Source organism: Eutrigla gurnardus, assembly GCF_963514095.1.
Source record: "Eutrigla gurnardus genome assembly, chromosome: 13".
Taxonomy (NCBI): domain Eukaryota; kingdom Metazoa; phylum Chordata; class Actinopteri; order Perciformes; family Triglidae; genus Eutrigla; species Eutrigla gurnardus.
The window spans coordinates 1,402,977-1,424,620 of NC_139936.1; the positions used below are offsets into that span (position 1 = coordinate 1,402,977).

Here is a 21,644-nt window from a genome sequence, read left to right on the forward strand (position 1 = left end):
GGTTCTGGAGCAGGTGTTTAGTTCCCGGTAAGGAACATGTCGGGACAGAAGCCGTCCCTGAAGAGCGGCGGCTCCCCGCAGAGCCGCTTCCAGGTGGATATGGTGACAGAAGGGTCCTCCGGAGCCCCCGTGCCCGCGGCCCCGGCCTCCACCGACGGGTCCAAGCCGCCCGAGGAGTCCAAAGGTCGGTTCAAGGTGGTCGGGTTCCTGGATTCGGGCGCGCTGGGCAGCGCGATGGACATCGGCCTCCCGCCGGACGTCTTCCACGAGCCGGACGCGGCGCGGAGCGACTCGGTCAGCCTGCACTCCACGGGCACGGGCCACACGCACGTGTCGGACCACTCCAACACCTACTACATGCGGACCTTCGGACACAACACCATCGACGCGGTGCCCAACATCGACTTCTACCGGCAGACGGCGGCGCCCCTCGGGGAGAAGCTGAGCAGACCGTCGCTGTCGGAGCTGCACGACGAACTCGATAAAGTAACAAAATCACTTTCCGTTCCTTCGTCACGTTTAATAACACGATCACGACCAACTCTTCGCGTTTTTAGCGCACAAGTTTGGTGGAAGAAGTTTTCAGGGTTTTATTCGAACTTCAGGCAAACTTTGTTTTTCACGACCGATAGAGATTTATTTAACACCCAAAACGCACCTTTGGGTTTTTATTTGTCTATTTGCATCTGTTTCTCCTAAACTCACAAACGTTACATTACATAATGCCTGGTAATAGAAAATAATTGGCTTAATACCAGTGATCCGCTGGTGGTTTTATTCTATCTATTGTTTAAAAACAAGTTATATTCACTTTAATGTCTTTAAAATGTTTGTAATTTAACAAGCCAGATATTTAAATTCCGTTTTTTCTTGATGAGTTTTCCCTAAATGAGTTTTCTCTAAATGAGTTTTCTCTAAATGAGTTTTCTCTCAGACTCTAGGGCAGAAATCTGCGCTTTTACATCCAAACTTCACACTTTCATTCCTTTCATTATCCTGAAGGTTTGTCCATCATTCATAGCCTCATTTCTACAACACTTTAAAGCCCAACATGGATTTCTTTTATGGCTGTTGACAACTTTCTGATTTATAGTGCGATTCAAAGAGATGAACTTTAATTCATTTCATGACTATTTCATTAAACCCAGATTTCTGGTCTGGAAAGTGATGCAAATGAGCACATAGCCTATTTAATGTCTCATTTGTATATTTAAACATACAATATCAGAAACAATTCAACAAAAGAAAACGTTCTTAATGTAAGTAATTAGTATTATTATTAAAGTATTAGTTTGTTTACCCTGTTCCCCCCTTTAAGTTGCAATACCACTATTTTAATCACGTCCTGCATTTACGTTTAATAATGAAAAAGTATTATTAGTAATTATGTATTAAGTAAGTGTTATTAGTGAGTAAGTATTAAAAAAGTATTATTAGTAAGTATTGGTAATAACGTATTAAGTGAGTATTATTTGTAAGTTAGTATTAGTGAGTAAATATTATTAGTACTTATGTATTATGTAAGATTATTAGTATTTAAGTATTACGTAAATATTAGTTAGCAAGTATTATTAGTAAGTATTAAGTAAGTATTATTAGTAAGTAAGTATTAAGTGAGTATTATTAGTAAGTAAGTACAAAGTCAGTATTATTAGTAAGTAAGTATTATTAGTCAGTATTAAGTCAGTATTATTAGTAAGTAAGTATTAAGTCAGTATTATTAGATAGTAAGTATTAAGTCAGTATTATTAGATAGTAAGTATTAAGTCAGTATTATTAGATAGTAAGTATTAAGTCAGTATTATTAAGTATTAAGTCAGTATTATTAGATAGTTAGTATTAAGTCAGTATTATTAAGTATTAAGTCAGTATTATTAGATAGTAAGTATTAAGTGAGTATTAGTAAGTAAGTATTAAGTCAGTATTATCAGTAAGTAAGTATTAAGTGAGTATTAGTAAGTAAGTATTAAGTCAGTATTATCAGTAAGTAAGTATTAAGTAAGTTTTATTAGTAATTAAGTATTATTAGATAGTAAGTATTAAGTCAGTATTATTAGTAAGTATTAAGTCAGTATTATTAGATAGTAAGTATTAAGTGAGTATTAGTAAGTAAGTATTAAGTCAGTATTATCAGTAAGTATTAAGTAAGTCTTATTAGTAATTAAGTATTATTAGATAGTAAGTATTAAGTCAGTATTATTAGTAAGTATTAAGTCAGTATTATTAGATAGTAAGTATTAAGTGAGTATTAGTAAGTAAGTATTAAGTCAGTATTATCAGTAAGTAAGTATTAAGTAAGTATTATTAGTAATTAAGTATTATTAGATAGTAAGTATTAAGTCAGTATTATTAGTAAGTAAGTATTAAGTAAGTATTATTAGTAATTAAGTATTATTAGATAGTAAGTATTAAGTCAGTATTATTAGAAAGAGGATGAACACGTTGGTCTTTGCCATTAGAAACATTCCGATAAAGAACGACGTATTAAATCACGCATATTTCCGCTGGTTCCTGTCGAGCGTTGAGTGATGCAAGCCTGTAGAGGTGTACCGCTCCGTCGTCACGGAGACCGTGAGTGGGCTCGGTGACATCACCGGAGGCATGACCGGCTCACAATGCTGCCTGTCATGACCCTGCAGGCTTCCCTCGCCACGCTGCCCACACCGCCGACGCCGCTAGGTAGACGGACAGACCATCATTGTACGTGGAGAAGGTTCTGCAGCCGTTTGAATCTCGTATACCATTATTCCAGAGATGACAGACTGCACTGTCTCATATGTGCATCTGTATGTTTTATGTAATGCTACATTTCCCTCATTTCATGGTGCAAAAATCAAAACATAAACATTATGTCATCGTCCAACAGTCAGGAAGTCTTCTGTTGGTCTTCCTCAGTATTGAATCCTGATATCCTAATTGACCTTCTCTTTGCCCTCTTGGCTGGGATTGGTCGTCCAGGAGCCGTTTGAGGACGGTCTGGCCAATGGAGAGGAGCCGTCGGCCGCTGAGGAGGCGGCGGCCATGGCGGCGAAGGAGGGGAAAGGAGGTACCGTTAAGTTCGGTTGGGTCAAAGGTGTCTTGGTGAGTGTCGTCCAAGAGTTTCTCCACTGCTGCTCCATTGATACAAGCTGGTCCACACAACAGCAGCTGAGTGTGTGTGTGTGTGTGTGTGTGTGTGTGTGTGTGTGTGTGTGTGTGTGTGTGTGTGTTGCAGATCCGCTGCATGCTGAATATCTGGGGTGTGATGCTCTTCATACGAATGTCCTGGATTGTGGGACAGGCTGGAATCGGTGGGTACAGATCAGTCTTCAGATCAACCAATCAGAATGCAGCTTCTCTCAGTATCTCTAAACCAACAAGGAATGTATCAACTAACAAGTATTAATGTATCAACGTCTGAACCAATCAGACACAAATACAGACACTAGAGCGTCAAACATGGATTCATCCGCCACTGAAAATAGTTCCCAAACAAATGCACTATTTCCTGTTTGCTGAAAGCTAGCAGCTGTTTCAGCTAATAATTGTGAGTTGTTTTTAAAGAGTTAAGTCTTTGTAGGAAACGATGGGACACAAAGACGGAATTGGTCTTTTCATGGAGTATGTTAACATGAATTAAATTACAGATAGAAATATACAAATATAGAGAAATTAGCACCACAACATTATATTTCTAAGTTGTAACTGAGTCTGTGCATTCCTACTTCAAACATGTATCGTGTTTAACATGACATCCTGTGTAACTCCAACAGGACTGACCATTGCCATCATCCTGATGGCGACTCTGGTCACCACCATCACCGGTCTCTCCACCTCGGCCATCGCAACCAACGGCTTCGTACGAGGAGGTGAGACACACAACAACACACAACTACACACAACTACACACAACAACACACAACAACACACAACTACACACAACTACACACAACTACACACAACTACACACAACTACGTGGTTAGAGTTAAAGAGACATCATCATGGTCACTTCTGTTATTTAAGTTACAGACATGGATTTAAATCAAACTTTTGGTTTCACACTGGACGTGAACAGCAGTCTCCTGGGTGAAAGTCCTGTGTTTGACTCATCCTCCCTACATGGACTTCCACTGATGTTAACTAGAAGCACGATACATCAAAAACTAATGTCATTTTGTGACTCGAAACGTAAGAGACCAGGCTGATTTAAAGGATCCAGATTCTGTTAGACCATTATTAATTAAAAACATTCCGATTTTTATTGTGAACCAATATTAGCATATTCAAATTTAAGCCCTCAGTGTTCGCAACTGTCAAAAGAAATGAGAAACATAAAAACAAACAAACTAAAGCGCCCCTAAGAAAGACTCGTAGTCCCTGAAGTGAGCCAGAACCACATGATAGACCACTGACCCATACCACTGCTGTCCAGGAGGGGCGTACTACCTGATCTCCAGGAGTCTGGGGCCGGAGTTCGGAGGTTCCATCGGTCTCATCTTCGCCTTCGCCAACGCCGTGGCCGTGGCCATGTACGTCGTCGGCTTCGCAGAGACGGTCGTCGAGATGCTAAACGTGAGGAGTACTTGTGATTTACCTGTCTGTATATTGAGCTCTGATCCTGATCCTGATCCTAATCCTGATCCTGATCCTTTGGCTGTTGGTTGCAGGATGTGGACGCGCTGATGACCGATGAGCTGAATGACATTCGTATCGTCGGGACGCTGACGGTCATCCTGCTGCTGGGGATCTCCGTCGCCGGGATGGAGTGGGAGGCCAAGGTTGGACTGGGAATCAAACAGGAAACAGTATTGAGATTCTTATCACAGTGACCCGAACAAATACAGCACTCTTCATTTCTTTTTTTCTGTCCATCAGGCTCAGATCGTCCTGCTGGTGATCCTGCTAGCAGCCATCGCTAACTACTTCATAGGAAGCTTCATTTCAGTAGAAAACAAAGAGCCCAAAGGATTCTTCGGCTACCACTGTGAGTCTGCAAAACCCTTCTGGTCCATTATATGATCTAATCAGTCAAAAGTGTTACGTTTAAAGTCTGACCTATGTGTTTCTCTGTTTGGGCTTTCTCCTCTTTCAGCTGCCATCTTGTTTGAAAACCTGGGTCCAGACTTCAGAGACGACGAGACCTTCTTCTCCATGTTTGCCATTTTCTTTCCTGCGGCCACCGGGATCCTGGCGGGAGCAAACATCTCTGGAGACCTCGCGGTAGGCCTCAGTCTGCATTTCATCTGAACTCTCTTCATGATTGTTGCAGTCAGAAGTTTGTATCCTTGATTTGAGGGATGTTGCACAGTCAAAACTTTGAAAACTCTGTCAAAGTTTTAGACTCCTTCTGGCCTTACCTAAGAGGTCGAGGCTACTTTGATTCCTTTGGAACGTTTATGCTCAGAATGAGGACATTTAATTGCGGTGTACCCCAAGGTTGTATCCTAAGCCCCACGCTTTTTTTTTTACATGGTGCCAATGAGTTTCGTTATCCACAAACATGGCATCCATCGATGCGCAGATGATGCATGACCTTATATCTCTGCTTCCTCCAATGATCTTAGCACTGTTGCACTCTTGTAAATTGGATTTTAATAATCAGAGTTTTAGTAGGATAAAAACATGCACCCTTTAAAACCCTCTGAACCAGGGGCTCAGTCTTGTACGTTTAAACAGTCCTTCGGTGGGATTTGATGACATAGCATCAGCTTGAAATTGAGCTTGACTTTGGAAAACACCTCATACTTTCAGCTCGGCCTCTAGTCTTCGGGCTGCTTAAAGCTGAAGGTGCATTTCGTAACCAGACAATAAACCTGCCACGTCTCCTTCTGTAGGACCCTCAGTTAGCGATCCCTAAAGGGACCCTGCTGGCTATCGTCATCACAGGAATCACCTACGTGGCTATCACCATCTCAGCAGGTAACATCAGACGAAGTTAAACTTATTCTGCATTTAATTCTGTTTTTACTGGATTGTAGATATTTGTAGCTCGTCTTTGACAAATCTAATTTTTGATATGCTGGAGATATTTTATTGAAATGATGTTTAAGTCTGGCAAACACATGTTGTAACATTAAAGGTAAACTATTATCAAACTACAGTACAACTGTGTTATATCGTATGTCAGAGTGTAAGGTATATATAGGGTTTGCTGGTTTGGTCCTGCAGGCTCCTGCATCGTCAGGGACGCCACCGGCGACCACAACGACACGGTGAGCGACACGGTGAACTGCACCGACGCCGCCTGCACGCTCGGCTACGACTTCTCCATTTGCAAGGAGGGCGGCTGCCAGTACGGCTTGATGAACGACTTCCAGGTAACCGGCTCGCCCTCCATAGGGTGGATATTTGTAGAGTTTTAAAACACCGACAGCATGATCGGAAACGGTAAATACCAGTAAAACCGCATGTTTTCAACACATCGGATATTAGTAGTCAATATACGACTTCAGGTATCGGATTGGTAATAAGCAAGAAATGTATCGAAACGCGTCAATATGATGAGCAAGCAATTTATCACACATTTCAAACACGAATATTGTACATATTTTTGTAAAGTTTATCATATTTATATCTATCTATGAAATCAGGTATGAATCTGTTGTTAAACACGAGTGGGAGTCGTGTCAGACTGTTGAATGCTGTCTTAGATGTGTGCGTGTGTGTGTGTGTGTGTGTGTGTGTGTGCGTGCGTGTGTGCGTGTGTGTGTGTGTGTGTGTGTGTGTGCGTGTGTGCGTGTGTGTGTGTGTGAGACGGAGCTGTTCTCAAACAAAGTGCAGCAGTGATAATAGTGACTGTTGTCTTGAGTCACAAGGTTGGAGCTGAATGAGAGCATTGAATACATCCACCCACACACACACACACACACACGCACACACACACACACACATCCACCCACACACACACACACACACACGCACACACACACACACACATACACACACACACACACACACACACACACACACACACACACACACACACACACACACTGACACTGATATCTCTGGCTTGCTCTTGTTTTGTTATATTTCTTGTGGTTGAAAAACGCCACTTCCTGTTGGTGTTTGAGAACTGAGCTGCTTCAGTTCAGTCAATACAAATCTACATTATGTTGATGATTTCTTCATGTTCAGCTTGTTGAGGAGCAAAAACAATGTATTTTCTTTTAACTCTTTTTCTCTCGTTGCTGTCGACAAAACACTAAGTTTAAGCTTACATCCAGAATAAATGTAAGCCAACATTAGTTTAGTTAGTTAGAAGTTTAGTTAGTTAGAAGTTTACTAACCACCTAAACTCTTGTTGAAGGACAATGTCGTGGTCGGGGTTAAAATAAACACGTTTGTTTGTTAAAGGAGTCATCACCTGGTTTTATACGTATCCAGCCCCCCTTGGATCGCTTTGGATCAATTCGTAAAACTTATTAGAAAAAAAAAAAAAAATTTAATCAAACATTGAGCTTGTTCTGACCCTTTTTCGTACCGCGATTTTATCACGCGAGATTACGCGCGAGGTTTTGACTGGTCCGGATGTGCATTGTATAATATGTAATGAGGCGCGCGTTGATTCGCCGCAGGAAGGACAGAGCCGGGGGGGCTTGCCTGCATGCAGACTCCAAAACATAATGGCGGCGCTTTGGCGATTTCAGGTAGCGGACGGGGCGGGGTTGGGTGGTGAAAGAGGGGTGGGCTTATGCAAGTAGCCGCCACGGTGACGTCACCGAAGGCGCAGAATCAAAATCTTGTGCTTTAGGAATGCACACCCTTGTGTGCTATTCCTGTTCGGAAAAAGAGCAGAAGCGAAAAAACGGCGCCACTTTCAAACTCCAGCCTTTCAGGCAAGTTTCAACTGAGGTCAAACACAGATATGCATGTTTTAACAAGAGAAATTGCGATTTCCTGGTGATGACTCCTTTAACTGGCGTTGGTAAAGTGTGTAGCTAAACATTAGTCAACACTGACTTTTGGTTTCACACAGGACACGAACTCTGGTCTCCTGTGTTTGTTTGATATTGAACTGTTTTTCTTATTTATATGTATTTACTTTGAATTTACGTTGAAGGGATTTTCATCATCACGTTGTACGTCCTTCCTGCCTGCTCGATGAGATGGTTTTATTGTCTTATTTTCTAACTTCCTACTCAGCAGGACGACCAAAACGACTCAACGCGGTTAAACAAGTTTACCTGAGTCATGTGACTTGTGTTGTCGTCCGGGTGCTGAGTTTACCTGAGTCATGTGACTTATGTTGTCGTCCGGGTGCTGAGTTTACCTGAGTCATGTGACTTGTGTTGTCGTCCAGGTGATGAGTCTGGTGTCGGGCTTCGGCCCTCTGATCTCCGCCGGGATCTTCTCGGCCACGCTGTCGTCGGCTCTGGCCTCGCTGGTCAGCGCGCCCAAAGTCTTCCAGGTCAGAAATACGTTCATCTAGTTTATCAGGAGAGGAACCACGGCAACAACAACAACAACAACAACAACGAATGAATGAATTGTTGCAGGCTCTCTGTAAGGACAACATCTATCCGGGTCTGGCCGTGTTTGCGAAGGGTTACGGGAAGAACAACGAGCCTCTCCGCGGTTACGTGCTGACCTTCTGCATCGGCCTCGCCTTCATCCTCATTGGTACCAAACACCCTCGTCTTCCTCTCTCTGAACGATGCAGCTGAAGCCTCCTGGACTTGAACCTCTCTCTCTCTCTCTCTCTCTCTCTCTCTTTCTCGTAGCCGAGTTGAACATCATCGCCCCGATCATCTCCAACTTCTTCCTGGCTTCCTACGCGCTCATCAACTTCTCCGTCTTCCATGCCTCGCTGGCCAACTCGCCAGGTAAACTCTCTTCATTCATTAAGTAAAAGACAATACTCCTAATAAGCCGTTTACATGGATGATGAACACTAACACATCCTCCTTGAAAAGGTTGCCATGGTGATATATTCAAATAAATACCTGACCTCAACCGCTGATTGTGATCATTACTCCTGTCAGTTTCCAAAATGTTCTTTTTGCTGAAGCCAGCCAGCATTGTGCCTCGTCCTCTGTGAAAGTTTGCTAGCTATGAGCTCTGTTTTGTGTCACTACCGTGCATGTCCACAGGGTGGCGTCCCAGCTTCAAGTACTACAACATGTGGGTGTCTCTGGCCGGGGCGATCCTGTGTGTGGTGGTGATGTTCGTCATCAACTGGTGGGCGGCGCTGGTCACGCTGCTCATCGTCCTCGCCCTCTTCATCTACGTCAGCTACAAGAAACCCGGTGAGGACCTCCTCTTCATCATCTCCATCCTCTTCATCATCTTCATCTCACATGTTGTCTTTTTCCTGGCTGATAACAGCAAAATCAACCTGTTTCTGAAAAGTTAATCTCCTTACTTAAGTTGAAAAACATCACCTTCAGGAGATAAGTGCTTCTCAACCTCAAGGTCTGAGAGGTGAACCCAACACTGAAGCGCCTTAAATCACAATGCAGTTCTCTCTGCTGGCCACCAGGGGGCGACTCCTCTCTGGTTGTATAGAAGTCTATGAGAAAATGGTCCTACTTCTCTCTGCTGGCCACCAGGGGGCGACTCCTCTCTGGTTGTATAGAAGTCTATGAGAAAATGGTCCTACTTCTCTCTGCTGGCCACCAGGGGGCGACTCCTCTCTGGTTGTATAGAAGTCTATGAGAAAATGGTCCTACTTCTCTCTGCTGGCCACCAGGGGGCGACTCCTCTCTGGTTGTATAGAAGTCTATGAGAAAATGGTCCTACTTCTCTCTGCTGGCCACCAGGGGGCGACTCCTCTCTGGTTGTATAGAAGTCTATGAGAAAATGGTCCTACTTCTCTCTGCTGGCCACCAGGGGGCGACTCCTCTCTGGTTGTATAGAAGTCTATGAGAAAATGGTCCTACTTCTCTCTGCTGGCCACCAGGGGGCGACTCCTCTCTGGTTGTATAGAAGTCTATGAGAAAATGGTCCTACTTCTCTCTGCCGGCCACCAGGGGGCGACTCCTCTCTGGTTGTATAGAAGTCTATGAGAAAATGCTCCTACTTCTCTCTGCCGGCCACCAGGGGGCGACTCCTCTCTGGTTGTATAGAAGTCTATGAGAAAATGCTCCTACTTCTCTCTGCCGGCCACCAGGGGGCGACTCCTCTCTGGTTGTATAGAAGTCTATGAGAAAATGGTCCTACTTCTCTATGCTGGCCACCAGGGGGCGACTCCTCTCTGGTTGTATAGAAGTCTATGAGAAAATGGTCCTACTTCTCTCCGCTGGCCACCAGGGGGCGACTCCTCTCTGGTTGTATAGAAGTCTATGAGAAAATGGTCCTACTTCTCTCCGCTGGCCACCAGGGGGCGACTCCTCTCTGGTTGTATAGAAGTCTATGAGAAAATGGTCCTACTTCTCTCTGCTGGCCACCAGGGGGCGACTCCTCTCTGGTTGTATAGAAGTCTATGAGAAAATGGTCCTACTTCTCTCTGCTGGCCACCAGGGGGCGACTCCTCTCTGGTTGTATAGAAGTCTATGAGAAAATGGTCCTACTTCTCTCTGCTGGCCACCAGGGGGCGACTCCTCTCTGGTTGTATAGAAGTCTATGAGAAAATGGTCCTACTTCTCTCTTGATGTATTATCTCAGTAAACATTGTAATCATGAGAAACAATCTGGTTGGTTGTGCTGCCTGTCTCACTCTCTACCTGCCTGTCTGACTCTCTATCTGCCTGTCTGTCTGCTGTCTCCTGTAGATGTGAACTGGGGTTCGTCCACTCAGGCTCTGATCTACAACCAGGCTCTGACTCACTGCATGAATCTCACCGGCGTCGAGGACCACGTTAAGAACTTCAGGTCAGCTGGAGGGTTTAGATCCGGGCTCGGCACTGACATAATTAGGATTCAACATCTTCTCCTGATAAACATGAAAATATGTTCTCAAAATGGCAAGAAAATCACATCCTCACATTTTAGGATTTAATTAATATTTTGATTAAACATAGATTAAAAAAACAATACAAACTATATTAATTATTGAAATATAATATAGTTAAAAATTTTTCAAAAGTAAATTGACAACCCTGAAAAAATTGGATACAGATTTGAAATGCAAAATTCTTGTTTAAACTCTCTGAAACTGAAGTGTGTAAAAATGTTTGCAGGCCTCAGTGTCTGGTGATGGCCGGGTATCCGAACGCCCGTCCAGCTCTCATCCAGCTCGTTCATTCCTTCACGAAGAACGTCGGCCTGATGGTCTGCGCTCACGTCAGGACGGTACGTATACATGGATCCACATCGGACCTGGTCCTCTATGTCTTCAGGTCTCCTCTGTACCGTAGAGACCCACTTACTGTCTCCTCTGATCCAGGTGACCCGCCGGCCGAACCTGAAGGAGGTCTCCCAGGAACACGGCCGCTGTCAGCGCTGGCTCAACAAGAAGCGCATCAAGGCCTTCTACACCCACGTGTTCGCCGACAACCTGAGACACGGAGCCCAGTTCCTCATGCAGGTACCACATCTGGAAATCTCTCATTGGACTGTTTTTCCCAAAATAAGTTCCTGTGGGGAGCACGGGAAGGGGCGGGGCTTATCTTCTCTATTATATATGAATCTGTGTCTCTGGCGTTCAGGCCGTCGGTTTGGGTCGTCTGAAGCCGAACACGTTGGTTCTGGGCTTCAAGAACAACTGGAGCGATGGAGACATGAGAGACGTGGAGGTCTACATCAACACGATACAGTAAGGACCGCTAGGACTGGTAGGACCGGTAGGACCGTTAGGGCCATTAGGACAGTAAGGACCGTCAAGACCTTTAAGACCACTTCGACCAGTAGGACCGCTAGGACCGCTAAGACCTTTAAAACCACTAGGATCGCTAGGACTGTTAGGACAGTAAGGACTGTTAAGACCTTTAAGACATCTAGGACTGCTAGGACCGGAGGCCGGTAGGACCTCTAGGACCTTTAGAACCAGTAGGCCCTTTAGGACATAAAGACCTCCTTAGGACCCCGTTAGGACCCCATTAGGACCGGAGGCCGGTGACTACTGACCTTGTCTGAATGATGAACCAGGTCTTCTGTAAAGTTTGATGGTCTGTTCCGTGTTCCAGCGACGCCTTCGACCTCCAGTTCGGCGTGGTGATCCTCCGTCTGCAGGACGGCCTGGACGTGTCTCACATCCCAGGACAAGGTACAGCCCGTCTCCCTCCTCCCAGCCATCTGTCTGTCTGCCTTCAGTCTGTCTGCATGTGTCTGTCTCCCTGTTCACCGCTGCAGACGACCTGCTGCCATCCAACGAGAAGCCACCGGGGGGCGGTAAGGAGGTGGTGGTCTCCGTCATCCTGCCTAAAGACCCGGACTCGGACTCCTGTCCCTCCAAGACCACCAGCAGCCAGAGCAGCCCGCTGATCATCAGAGGTGAAGCCGAGATCAACACTTAATAACGACAACGTTGTATTTCGTATCTCGCTCTTTTCGTCAAAAGACTACGATGGCGTTTTAGGGTCATTGTAGGTTAAAAAATAAAAAAGAAGAATATTATGGGAAAAGATCTACGAGAAAAGCTGCAATTTTACAAGATTATAAAGTCACAAATAATTATTATTATTAATAATAATAATAAAAAATTGCACATTTACGAGATTATAAAGTCATGTATTTACAAGAAAAAAGTATGTGTAGATCCTCGGGGAGATACGCTAGCATAAAATAAATGAAGATTCATCATTTACTCTATGAAACGACATTAATTTGACAAAGCACAATAATTTAAACGACGGACTTATACACACTTCTAATTGAATGAACGTGAATTTGCACCTTTTTTAGGACTATTGCCCCACTCTCAGAAAAATCTCACTTCTAGCCTAGCCTAGCCTAACTTAGCTTAGCACAAAGACTAATCGGGAGCAAAAAGCGTTAGCCAAGCTCGATGAAACGTTACAGCATGTAAACAGGAACATTGTTACCTCTGATGGACTTTGTGTTTCCTTTACGTCGTCTTTGGTCATGTGATGTCGTTGCCATAGAAACCAAGTCCCCCCTGAGCCTGGCGGACCAGCGTCTGCTGGAGACCAGCCAGCAGTTCAAGAAGAAGCAGGGGAAAGGAACCATCGACGTCTGGTGGTTGTTCGATGATGGAGGTAAAAAAAAAAACATTTGTATGATTATTATCATTTCAATTATTCACATTCAAACATCTTTAGTGAGATGCTTTTACAGAATTAGCATTATTTTCATATTTTTAAAAGTATAATTCAAGACAAAATATATAACACAGTATTTTTCATTCCTATTCTCCTTCTCTATCTTCAGATCAGAGAGGGTGATTATAATAATGGTTCCAGATTAGTAGCAAAGCAAACCTGCAGTAGTCATGTTTCAACCACTAGAGGGCAGTCACTATATATATTCTGCATATATATATATATATATATATATATATATATATATATATAAATGTCCCGATTAGAAACCTGAACACAGTTTTGGTGTTAAGTTACGCTTAAAGTCACATGACAGACCGTCTCCATCTTCTGTGTTACTGAATCTACGAATGTTTTTTTATTTTCTGTGTTACTGAATCTACTATTTTCGAGCGAGCAGAAGAAGTGAACCCTCTTCGTGTTTGCAGGTCTGACGCTGCTGATCCCCTTCCTGCTGACCAACCGGAGTAAGTGGGGCGACTGCAGGATCCGGGTCTTCATCGGCGGGAAGATCAACCGCATCGACCACGACCGCCGGGCGTGAGTCATCGCCAGCTTTCTACGCCTCACACACACACACACACACACACACACACACTCACAGAGTGTATTCATCCTGTGTGTTGATGGCCGTGTGTGTGTGTGTGTGTGTGTGTGTGTGTGTGTGTGTGTGTGTGTCAGTATGGCGACGCTGCTCAGCAGGTTCAGGATCGACTTCTCCGACATCCACGTCCTCGGAGACATCAACACCAAACCCAGGAAGCACAAGTACGACGCAGCACCCTCCCTGCCCTCTGATTGGTTAATGTCTCTCTATCAGATATGAGAGCTGATAATAATAGGTGTGGTTATAATAATAAGTGTGATATTGATAATAAGTGATGTGCTGCAGTAAGCTGAGCTTCAAGGAGCTGGTGGAGCCGTACCGGCTGAAGGAGGACGACATGGAGCAGGACGCTGCAGAGAGGCTGAAGGCCCTGGAGCCCTGGAGGATCACTGACAACGAGCTGGAGCTCTACAAGGCCAAGGTGCACACACACACACACACACACACACACAGGTCAGCGCTGACCAATCACGTCACTCCGTTCACTGCAACCTCACATCCTGTTTGTGACTTTCAGAGCAACCGTCAGATCCGACTGAACGAGCTGCTGAAGGAACACTCGGCCACGGCCAAACTCATCGTCATGTGAGAACTCCTCCTCTTCCCGTTACCATGGAGACCAGAATCACACTGTCTGTCCATCATATGGTTTTAATGACTAATTACTCTGGACATGGACTGTAGTACAAATAAAAGTACTAATACATCACTTTAAAATACTGTAGTACAAATAAAAGTACTAATACCACACTTTGAAATACTGAAGTACAAATAAAAGTACTAATACTACACTTTGAAATACTGAAGTACAAATAAAAGTACTAATACTACACTTTGAAATACTGAAGTACAAATAAAAGTACTAATACTACACTTTGAAATACTGTAATACAAATAAAAGCAAACTAATACCACACAGTGTTTTCAGGAGCATAATAATAATAATACTACGGTGTGTTTTCAGGAGCATGATTATAATAATAATAATAATAATAATAATAATAATACTACGGTGTGTTTTCAGGAGCATAATAATAATAATACTACGGTGTGTTTTCAGGAGCATGATTATAATAATAATAATAATAATAATAATAATAATAATAATAATAATACTACGGTGTGTTTTCAGGAGCATGATTATAATAATAATAATAATAATAATAATACTACGGTGTGTTTTCAGGAGCATGCCTCTGGCCAGGAAGGGGACGGTGTCCAGCGCTCTCTACATGTGCTGGTTGGAGACGCTGACCAAGGATGCCCCGCCTCTGCTGCTGGTCCGAGGAAACCACCAGAGTGTCCTCACCTTCTACTCCTAACACACACACACACACACACACACACACACACACACACACACACACACACACACACACAGATAAAAGTCTATGTTTGAGTCTGTATTCAGCTTTGTTTCTCGTTAACTGATTAATTTATTCGTCTACATTTACCGTTTTTTACGTGAACTACAGTAAATATTAATATTTTAATGTTTATTTATATTAAATCATGTTTTCAGAATGTTTGCTGGCGTCCAGGTGATGATGAAATGTTTTATTTTTGTGGTTTGATGAGCTCCACTTTTATCTTTTGCAACATTAATGCATCGATAATAATAATACAACGGTTTGATACATATTATTTTGTCTTCATTCTGCATAGAGAGTATTTCTACACTGTTGTACTGAAGTAAAAGTATGAGTACTTGTGCTTTGTTTCTTCATTATTTGAAGGTCGTCCTGTCCTTGAACTTCCATCCTGTTGTTTCTCTGTTCGCCTCGTTTATAAAGAATCATTTAAATCCGTAGAACTTCTGAATGAACTCAGTTAGAATCCGAGTGGACTTGCCATCTGGTTTAGGAGTATTCTTACCCAGCGTGGGTCAAGTACTGTTCCTGGAGGAGGAACCCGCTCACTTATGAAGCCTCTGGACCCGGACACCCGAAATCTGCATGCTGATCTATACAACAATATTTAAACTTCACTTGTATTCAATAAAAAACAAGAACCGCCAGAGGAGTCAAAACTACATTCATTCTCTCAAGTAGAAGTACAGATACGTGTGTACTGATTTTACTTATTTACTCAAGTAAAAGTGTAAAAGTACTCTGAGATGTACTTTAAGTAGAAAATAGAAAGTATCCCTATGAAGGATATTTCTATTGGCTGTTTTTTATAAGGTTAACTGAATCTCAACTCATATTAATAATAATCATAATCAATCAATAAATGTAAAATAAGAGTAAAAAGTAGATATTTGTTTTAAAATGTATGGAGGAAAAGTAAAAAAGTATAAATACTCAAGTACAGATACCTGAAAATACAATGAAGTACAGTATTTGTACTTGGTTACTTCCCACCTCTGACCTTCCAGAGACTGAAGACAGAATCATGTGTCTTTAAAAGGAGTATAATGTTTTATTATTATTATTAATGGGTCTCAAAAAAAAGAACAAAAAAGTTGCATATTGTCGCTGTAACAGAAATGTTGTGGTTTACGGAGAACCTGAATGCAGCACGGTTGTAAACGACGTGGCTGTTGCTCTTGAACGCACCCCGTCACCTTTTATTCAACAGACAGGCAGGCAGACAGACAGACAGGCAGGCAGACAGGCAGGAGAGCAGCCGCTGATCTGAGAGCTGAGGTGAGACCTTCACGTGTCGTTCATCGTCATTTTAACCCAAACTCTGTTTTCGTCACCGCGGTCACGAAGTAGACGGTGACGTTGATTCCAGGACGTAGACGGAGCCTTCAGCGGGCCGTTCTCCCGTTTACACGCGGACCGTAAACACGTCACGGGGATTTAAACGAGCGCGTGTCCGCGAAACTTCACGAACACAAACAGGTTAAAACCGAAATACGGAAACGTTTCGCAACACGTCACGTGTCAGAGCGCTGGGCGTGGCCCGGGATTGACCGACAGCTGTCTGCACCAATAGGAGGAGGGACTATTAAGATTTTGCACGTGTTTAAACGCTGATTGGTGAGTTGGACATCAGTGGAAGTTTGAAATAAATAATAATAATCCAAATTCATGACTGCTTTGAGGATCATAGAAATACTGAAGGTCAGGGTATTAAAATGAGATTCATCATCATTATGTTTTAGGATTATCATTGATATTATTTAGTTATTTTATTTTACCAAAATTGGACAGTTTGAAATAAAAAATGTTAATAGGCTATAATACAAAAAATGTATCCCCTCTCCCCAAAAATCTAGACTCCAACCCACAATGTTAAAAAAGAAAGTGAGGAAAGACCCTCAATGAGGACTAATACAAGTAAACAATGTTCTATAATATAATATAACATAACATATGACAATGTGTTCCTTAAATATGTTGAGAAAAATACACGTTTTAAATCGTACAAACTTTTAACTTAATTAAGGTTCAAAGACAAAAGGGGGCAGGTTTGGGTTAAAAACTAGAGTTAGCTTCAGGCAACAAAACCTCTCAGTCAGGTTTAGGAAAACCAACATGGTTGGGATTAAAATAAATGTACAGTTCGGTTTAGGCAACAACATTAATTACGTAAAAGTTTGTACAAGTTAAAAAGTTTATTTAGCTGAAGAATGAGATTTTTCTCAACATATTTAAGGGAAATTACAAAAAAAAACGTTTAGGGAAACAACAAAAAGGGGTAAGTTCGGGTTCAAACCTCTCAGTCAGGTTTAGGAAGTCGTCTGGAGGTTAACATCTTGCGTTGTCGGATCCATCCAACTTAACGAGAAGTGATCTCTGTTCCAGAATGACGACCCAGCAGCTGAGTGCGAAGGAGGAGATGGTGGAGCGGTTTCTGGACGCTGCAGCCCGAGGAGACCGGACCCAGGTCTCCACGATGCTGTCTCACCTCCCCTCGCTCATCAACCAGACCGGACTCAGCGGCTGGACGGCGCTGATGCTCGCCGCTCGCAACGGACACTTCGACGTGGTGGAGGCGCTGCTGTCACACGGGTACAAAGAGAGCCGATTAAAGCAATGCTACACTTAAAAAAATAATAAGATTAAGAATATAAACCACTAAAAGTGTTTCAAATATCACTTAAACTGCATTAATGACCACTTTTGCCAATTTTGGCCACTAGAGGGCAGAAGAAACTCACCACTTTATCAAGAAAATATGGCTAACTAAAAAAAAATCTGAATGGTAGACAGAGAGATGAATCATTTTTGGATCCCGTTTGAATTGTGCCGTGAATGACACGATGTTTGTTAATCCAAAATATAATTTTTAATTTCAAGAAAGTCGTATTTTGTTGAATAACTGCTGAATTTAAAACTGTGGAAATATGTAATTCAAAAAGACTACACACCCAAAAACTATTAAATCTGTTCGATCTTCTAGCTGCGACAAGTTCTCCGTGAACGGCTCGTCGCAGACCGCCTACGATATTGCAAAGTTCTGGGGCCACCTGCACGTCTCCAACCTGCTGGGCCGGACGGACGCCGGCTGCCAGAGGGTCCTGCCGGGCTCGGACCTCCACCAGCACGAGAACTACTTCGGCAGAGAGACGCTGGATCGGCTGAGTGCCAAGAGGACGGACCAGGTCTGGTTGGAGGGTAAACAGAGGCACCCGGACACCGTCTACCTCCTGTTCTCCACCCTCAGCCCCATGGTCAGCAGCTCACCGGACAACAACAACGCTCAGGTACAAGGGCAGACCCTTTGAACCATCAACACACCAGAAAACAACCACATTGACTTTGTGGTAAAGCTGACACAAAGCAGAAATGACCAACATTGACTCTCAGTGGTGGGAAATAGGCATGGGATCATATGAAATGTTATGTCACGATTATCCTGATTATCCACGATTATTCATGATATTCTGATAATGATCAAAATATGAAAAGGCCTGTACCAAACAGAAAAAAACCCAGGCTATCAATTACAGTTTCATACCGGTGGATTCAGATGGGTTTCACATGAGCTTTAAAAAGTTAGCTGCAGATGGTTGAAGTCCAGATTTTCCTCAGTCAATCAAAGGGAACCGTACAGTACCACATCATCTGCATAATGTCATATCCTCGTATTCTTGACCAATCATTTTTTAATTGAATTTGGAAGCACAAATGTAAGTAAGATACTGTCAAGGGTTGAGTGATTCGTCCATATTTTATCCTTTGTTCTAAATAAAATTGGACAAAATAAACTTTCTTACCAGGTTGAGACCAAGCTGTGTCTGTTCGGATTTGAGGCTGTTAAAGACCTTCTCCAGAAACCCGCGACTGTGGTCATCTTCCTCGGCGTGGAGAAGAGGAAGAAACCCTCCTCCCCCTCCTCCAAGACTGTGGAGGGTGTCCCGGATCATCCCGCTTGGTTTGCCATCGACTCAAATGAAGACGCTGCTGGACTTCTAAACCGCTGCAGAGAAACGAACTGCTGCTTCCCGAAGACGCCCAACAGAGACCTGCTGAAGCTCAGCGAGGAAGAGGCCGGTGAGGTTACCACCTTACCTTCTTACCACCCAACCTCCTTACCACCCAACCCCCTTATCACCTTATCACCTTACCTCCTGACCTCCTTACCTTCTTACCACCCAACCTCCTTACCTTCTTACCACCCAACCATCCTTACCACCCAACCATCCTACCTATCTTCCACCAGAGGGCATCTTTTATACTCAGCTGACTGAATAACTTTGCTCCATCTCTCGGTCCTGCAGGAATCGTGGCTCAGGCTCGGTCGATGCTGGCCTGGCACAGCCGCTACAGCTTCTGTCCCACGTGTGGCAGCAGCACCAGGCCAGAGGAGGGCGGCTACAAGAGGAGCTGCCTGAACCCCACCTGCAGGAGCCTCAAGGGAGTTCACAACACCTGCTACCCACGAGTCGGTACGAGGTGCTCGCCTGGGTTCCTGTGATTAATGCCGTCGGTACTGAATGTAGAAGCCTGCAGACCCCCCACTGACCTCCTGCACCTGTGCTTGTTTTCAGACCCGGTGGTCATCATGCTGGTGATCCACCCTGATGGAAACCAGTGTTTACTCGGAAGGAAGAAGATCTTTCCATTTGGCTTGTTCTCCTGTCTGGCTGGATTCATCGAGCCTGGTAACACAAACAACCCAGACCTGACCTCCTTACCTTCTTACCTCCTGACCTCCTTAGTTCCTTAACACATTACCTCCTTACCTTCTTAACATCTTACTTTCTTACCTCCTGACCTCCGTACCACCTTATCTTCTTACCTTCTTACCTCCCCCTGCAGGCGAGACGATAGAGGAGGCGGTGAGGAGGGAGGTGGAGGAGGAGAGCGGCGTGCTGGTTGGACCAGTTCAGTACGTCTCCTGCCAGCCATGGCCGATGCCTTCTAACCTCATGATTGGCTGTCTCGCTGTTGCCATATCGACCGACATCAAAGTGGACCAGAACGAGATCGAGGAAGCTCGGTGGTTCCCACGGCAACAGGTACAAACAACACAAAAAATACCAATAATAATAGTATCACCATGGACAACTGTCATAGCTCATAACCGACCTTGGTAACTCTTTACACAAGCTCCACTTGCTTTCAGCCATTTCTCATGGCCTTCACTGGTGGATGGGGGTCCTTGATTATCTGAGTCTACAATTTGATCATATGCTGCATTTCATGACAATTTTGTCATTTTCTGCTAATTCAACTGTAGACAACATGAGTTCAGAGTATGTCGACGACACTGTCTTCCAGAGACACAACAGGTTTACAACCAACTATTTAGCAGTTTTACATCCATCCATCATCCATTGTCTACCGCTTATCCTGTATTCAGGGTCGCGGGCAGTTTTACATGTAAAACTGTAAAACATTTTGAAAATAGTTTTTTTTTCCCTTTGTGAACTGAGATGTTTACGAGAATGAGCTGGCGTTTAGTCGAACTCTGAACTTTTCTTGTGTTTGTTGAGGTGATTGACTCATTCCGAGGAACCTGTCCAGCCTTCAGCGTCCCCCCCAGACAGACCATCGCCCACCAGCTGGTCCGACACTGGATCGGCATGAACTCTAACCTCTGACCTCCACACCATCGATGCCGGTCGAGATAGAAGACAGAACCGGACTGTACGTGGAAACAAAAAAGACTGCATTTATTGATTATAAAATCCAGACAACTTTTATTTTCCCTTCTCAACACATGATGGATGATTGTTATTATCTAGAATCGTTGACGCTGATAATTGATTATAAATTAAATTGCTCAATCCAACTAATTCTCATCATCTCCAATGACATTTTGTCTCACATCTTACTGCTGTAAGTATATACAATGCTAATGTTAGCATGCTAACATGCTAACGGAGTGCATGTACTTTTAAAGAATCTTTTACCAGTTTTGCCTTATTTGTTGTAGATGTGAGAGAGAGAGGTAGCTTGTTTACAGCAACGCTATAATATCTGGTATGTAATAATGCTCTCAAGCTAGCATTCAATGTTATATTAGCATTAGCAGCATGCTAACGGAGTCCATGTATTTGTAAAGAATGTTTTTGCAGCGTCTAGTATGACGTCAGGCGGCGACTCGCATCCCAATCAATGAGGGCAGGTGAACTGGATCCTGATGGTTTTGGTTTCCGGACCTCGTCGTCTCCTCGGCTGCTACAGGTTAGCTGCTAACGGCTGCTAGCATTTCTTAAATCTCCCTCTGGTCGGGCGCACATAATTCAAAGATGTTGGTTTTATCGTGTGGGAACGTGGTTTCTAAGGAGACCGGGGAGCTCCGACAGAAAGGCGGAATAGCGGCGCGATGGTCCGTTCAGAGTTCAGTCCTGCCGGAAAACTGCAGTCATCATTCAGCAGGCTTGCACAACGAACATGTTTGTTTTCTGCCGTGTAAAGGACGGAGACACCAGCATGTGTCAGCTTCTGTGCCTTGTACCCAGCATGCAACACCGACGCTGCTCATTCAAGCAAAC

The 21,644-nt window shown here is 43.7% G+C and overlaps 2 protein-coding genes and 1 long non-coding RNA gene across 5 annotated transcripts; 2 read left to right on the forward strand and 1 right to left on the reverse strand.

Moving 5' to 3' along the window:
* The first annotated feature begins 1 nt into the window (after position 1).
* LOC311023402 (solute carrier family 12 member 2) lies at positions 2-15,142 on the forward strand. The gene is made up of 26 exons (XM_084025214.1): positions 2-486; positions 2,959-3,081; positions 3,215-3,290; positions 3,753-3,848; positions 4,413-4,552; positions 4,648-4,758; positions 4,856-4,964; positions 5,073-5,200; positions 5,815-5,899; positions 6,149-6,297; positions 8,283-8,390; positions 8,479-8,602; positions 8,704-8,805; positions 9,073-9,228; positions 10,693-10,792; positions 11,101-11,212; positions 11,307-11,447; positions 11,569-11,675; positions 12,046-12,125; positions 12,212-12,352; positions 12,964-13,077; positions 13,569-13,680; positions 13,822-13,908; positions 14,033-14,168; positions 14,265-14,332; positions 14,934-15,142. The coding sequence occupies exons 1-26, from the start codon at positions 37-39 to the stop codon at positions 15,067-15,069; spliced, it is 3,291 nt and encodes a 1,096-aa protein (XP_083881340.1). The 5' UTR covers positions 2-36; the 3' UTR covers positions 15,070-15,142.
* Positions 15,143-15,215: 73 nt separating this feature from the next.
* LOC311023446 lies at positions 15,216-16,368 on the reverse strand. The gene is made up of 2 exons (XR_014598213.1): positions 16,306-16,368; positions 15,216-15,710 (listed from the first exon to the last, which is right to left on the reverse strand). It is a non-coding gene; the product is annotated as an uncharacterized lncRNA (long non-coding RNA).
* On the forward strand, positions 16,291-21,616 carry nudt12 (nudix (nucleoside diphosphate linked moiety X)-type motif 12). Of its 3 annotated transcripts, none has more exons than XM_084025243.1 (8): positions 16,291-16,395; positions 17,503-17,709; positions 18,101-18,404; positions 18,921-19,194; positions 19,422-19,589; positions 19,692-19,805; positions 19,963-20,162; positions 20,640-21,040. In XM_084025243.1, the coding sequence occupies exons 2-8, from the start codon at positions 17,504-17,506 to the stop codon at positions 20,745-20,747; spliced, it is 1,374 nt and encodes a 457-aa protein (XP_083881369.1). In that variant the 5' UTR covers positions 16,291-16,395; position 17,503; the 3' UTR covers positions 20,748-21,040. The 3 variants fall into 3 exon arrangements, with proteins under 3 accessions (XP_083881369.1, XP_083881370.1, XP_083881371.1); XM_084025244.1 differs by lacking the exon at positions 16,291-16,395 and adding an exon at positions 16,420-16,734 and having other exon boundaries at positions 20,640-21,616; XM_084025245.1 differs by lacking the exon at positions 16,291-16,395 and adding an exon at positions 17,014-17,034 and having other exon boundaries at positions 20,640-21,616.
* The last annotated feature ends 28 nt before the right edge of the window (positions 21,617-21,644 follow it).

Excerpts from the sequence above, each read along its gene's own strand:
- nudt12 (XM_084025243.1), top strand. The coding sequence starts at position 17,504 with ATGACGACCCAGCAGCTGAGTGCGAAGGAGGAGATGGTGGAGCGGTTT. Across the intron at positions 18,405-18,920 it reads CGGACAACAACAACGCTCAG|GTTGAGACCAAGCTGTGTCT; the intron begins GTACAAGGGCAG and ends CTTTCTTACCAG. Across the intron at positions 19,806-19,962 it reads GGCTGGATTCATCGAGCCTG|GCGAGACGATAGAGGAGGCG; the intron begins GTAACACAAACA and ends CTCCCCCTGCAG.
- LOC311023402 (XM_084025214.1), top strand. The coding sequence starts at position 37 with ATGTCGGGACAGAAGCCGTCCCTGAAGAGCGGCGGCTCCCCGCAGAGC. Across the intron at positions 13,078-13,568 it reads GTGGTTGTTCGATGATGGAG|GTCTGACGCTGCTGATCCCC; the intron begins GTAAAAAAAAAA and ends TCGTGTTTGCAG. Across the intron at positions 14,169-14,264 it reads TGGAGCTCTACAAGGCCAAG|AGCAACCGTCAGATCCGACT; the intron begins GTGCACACACAC and ends TGTGACTTTCAG.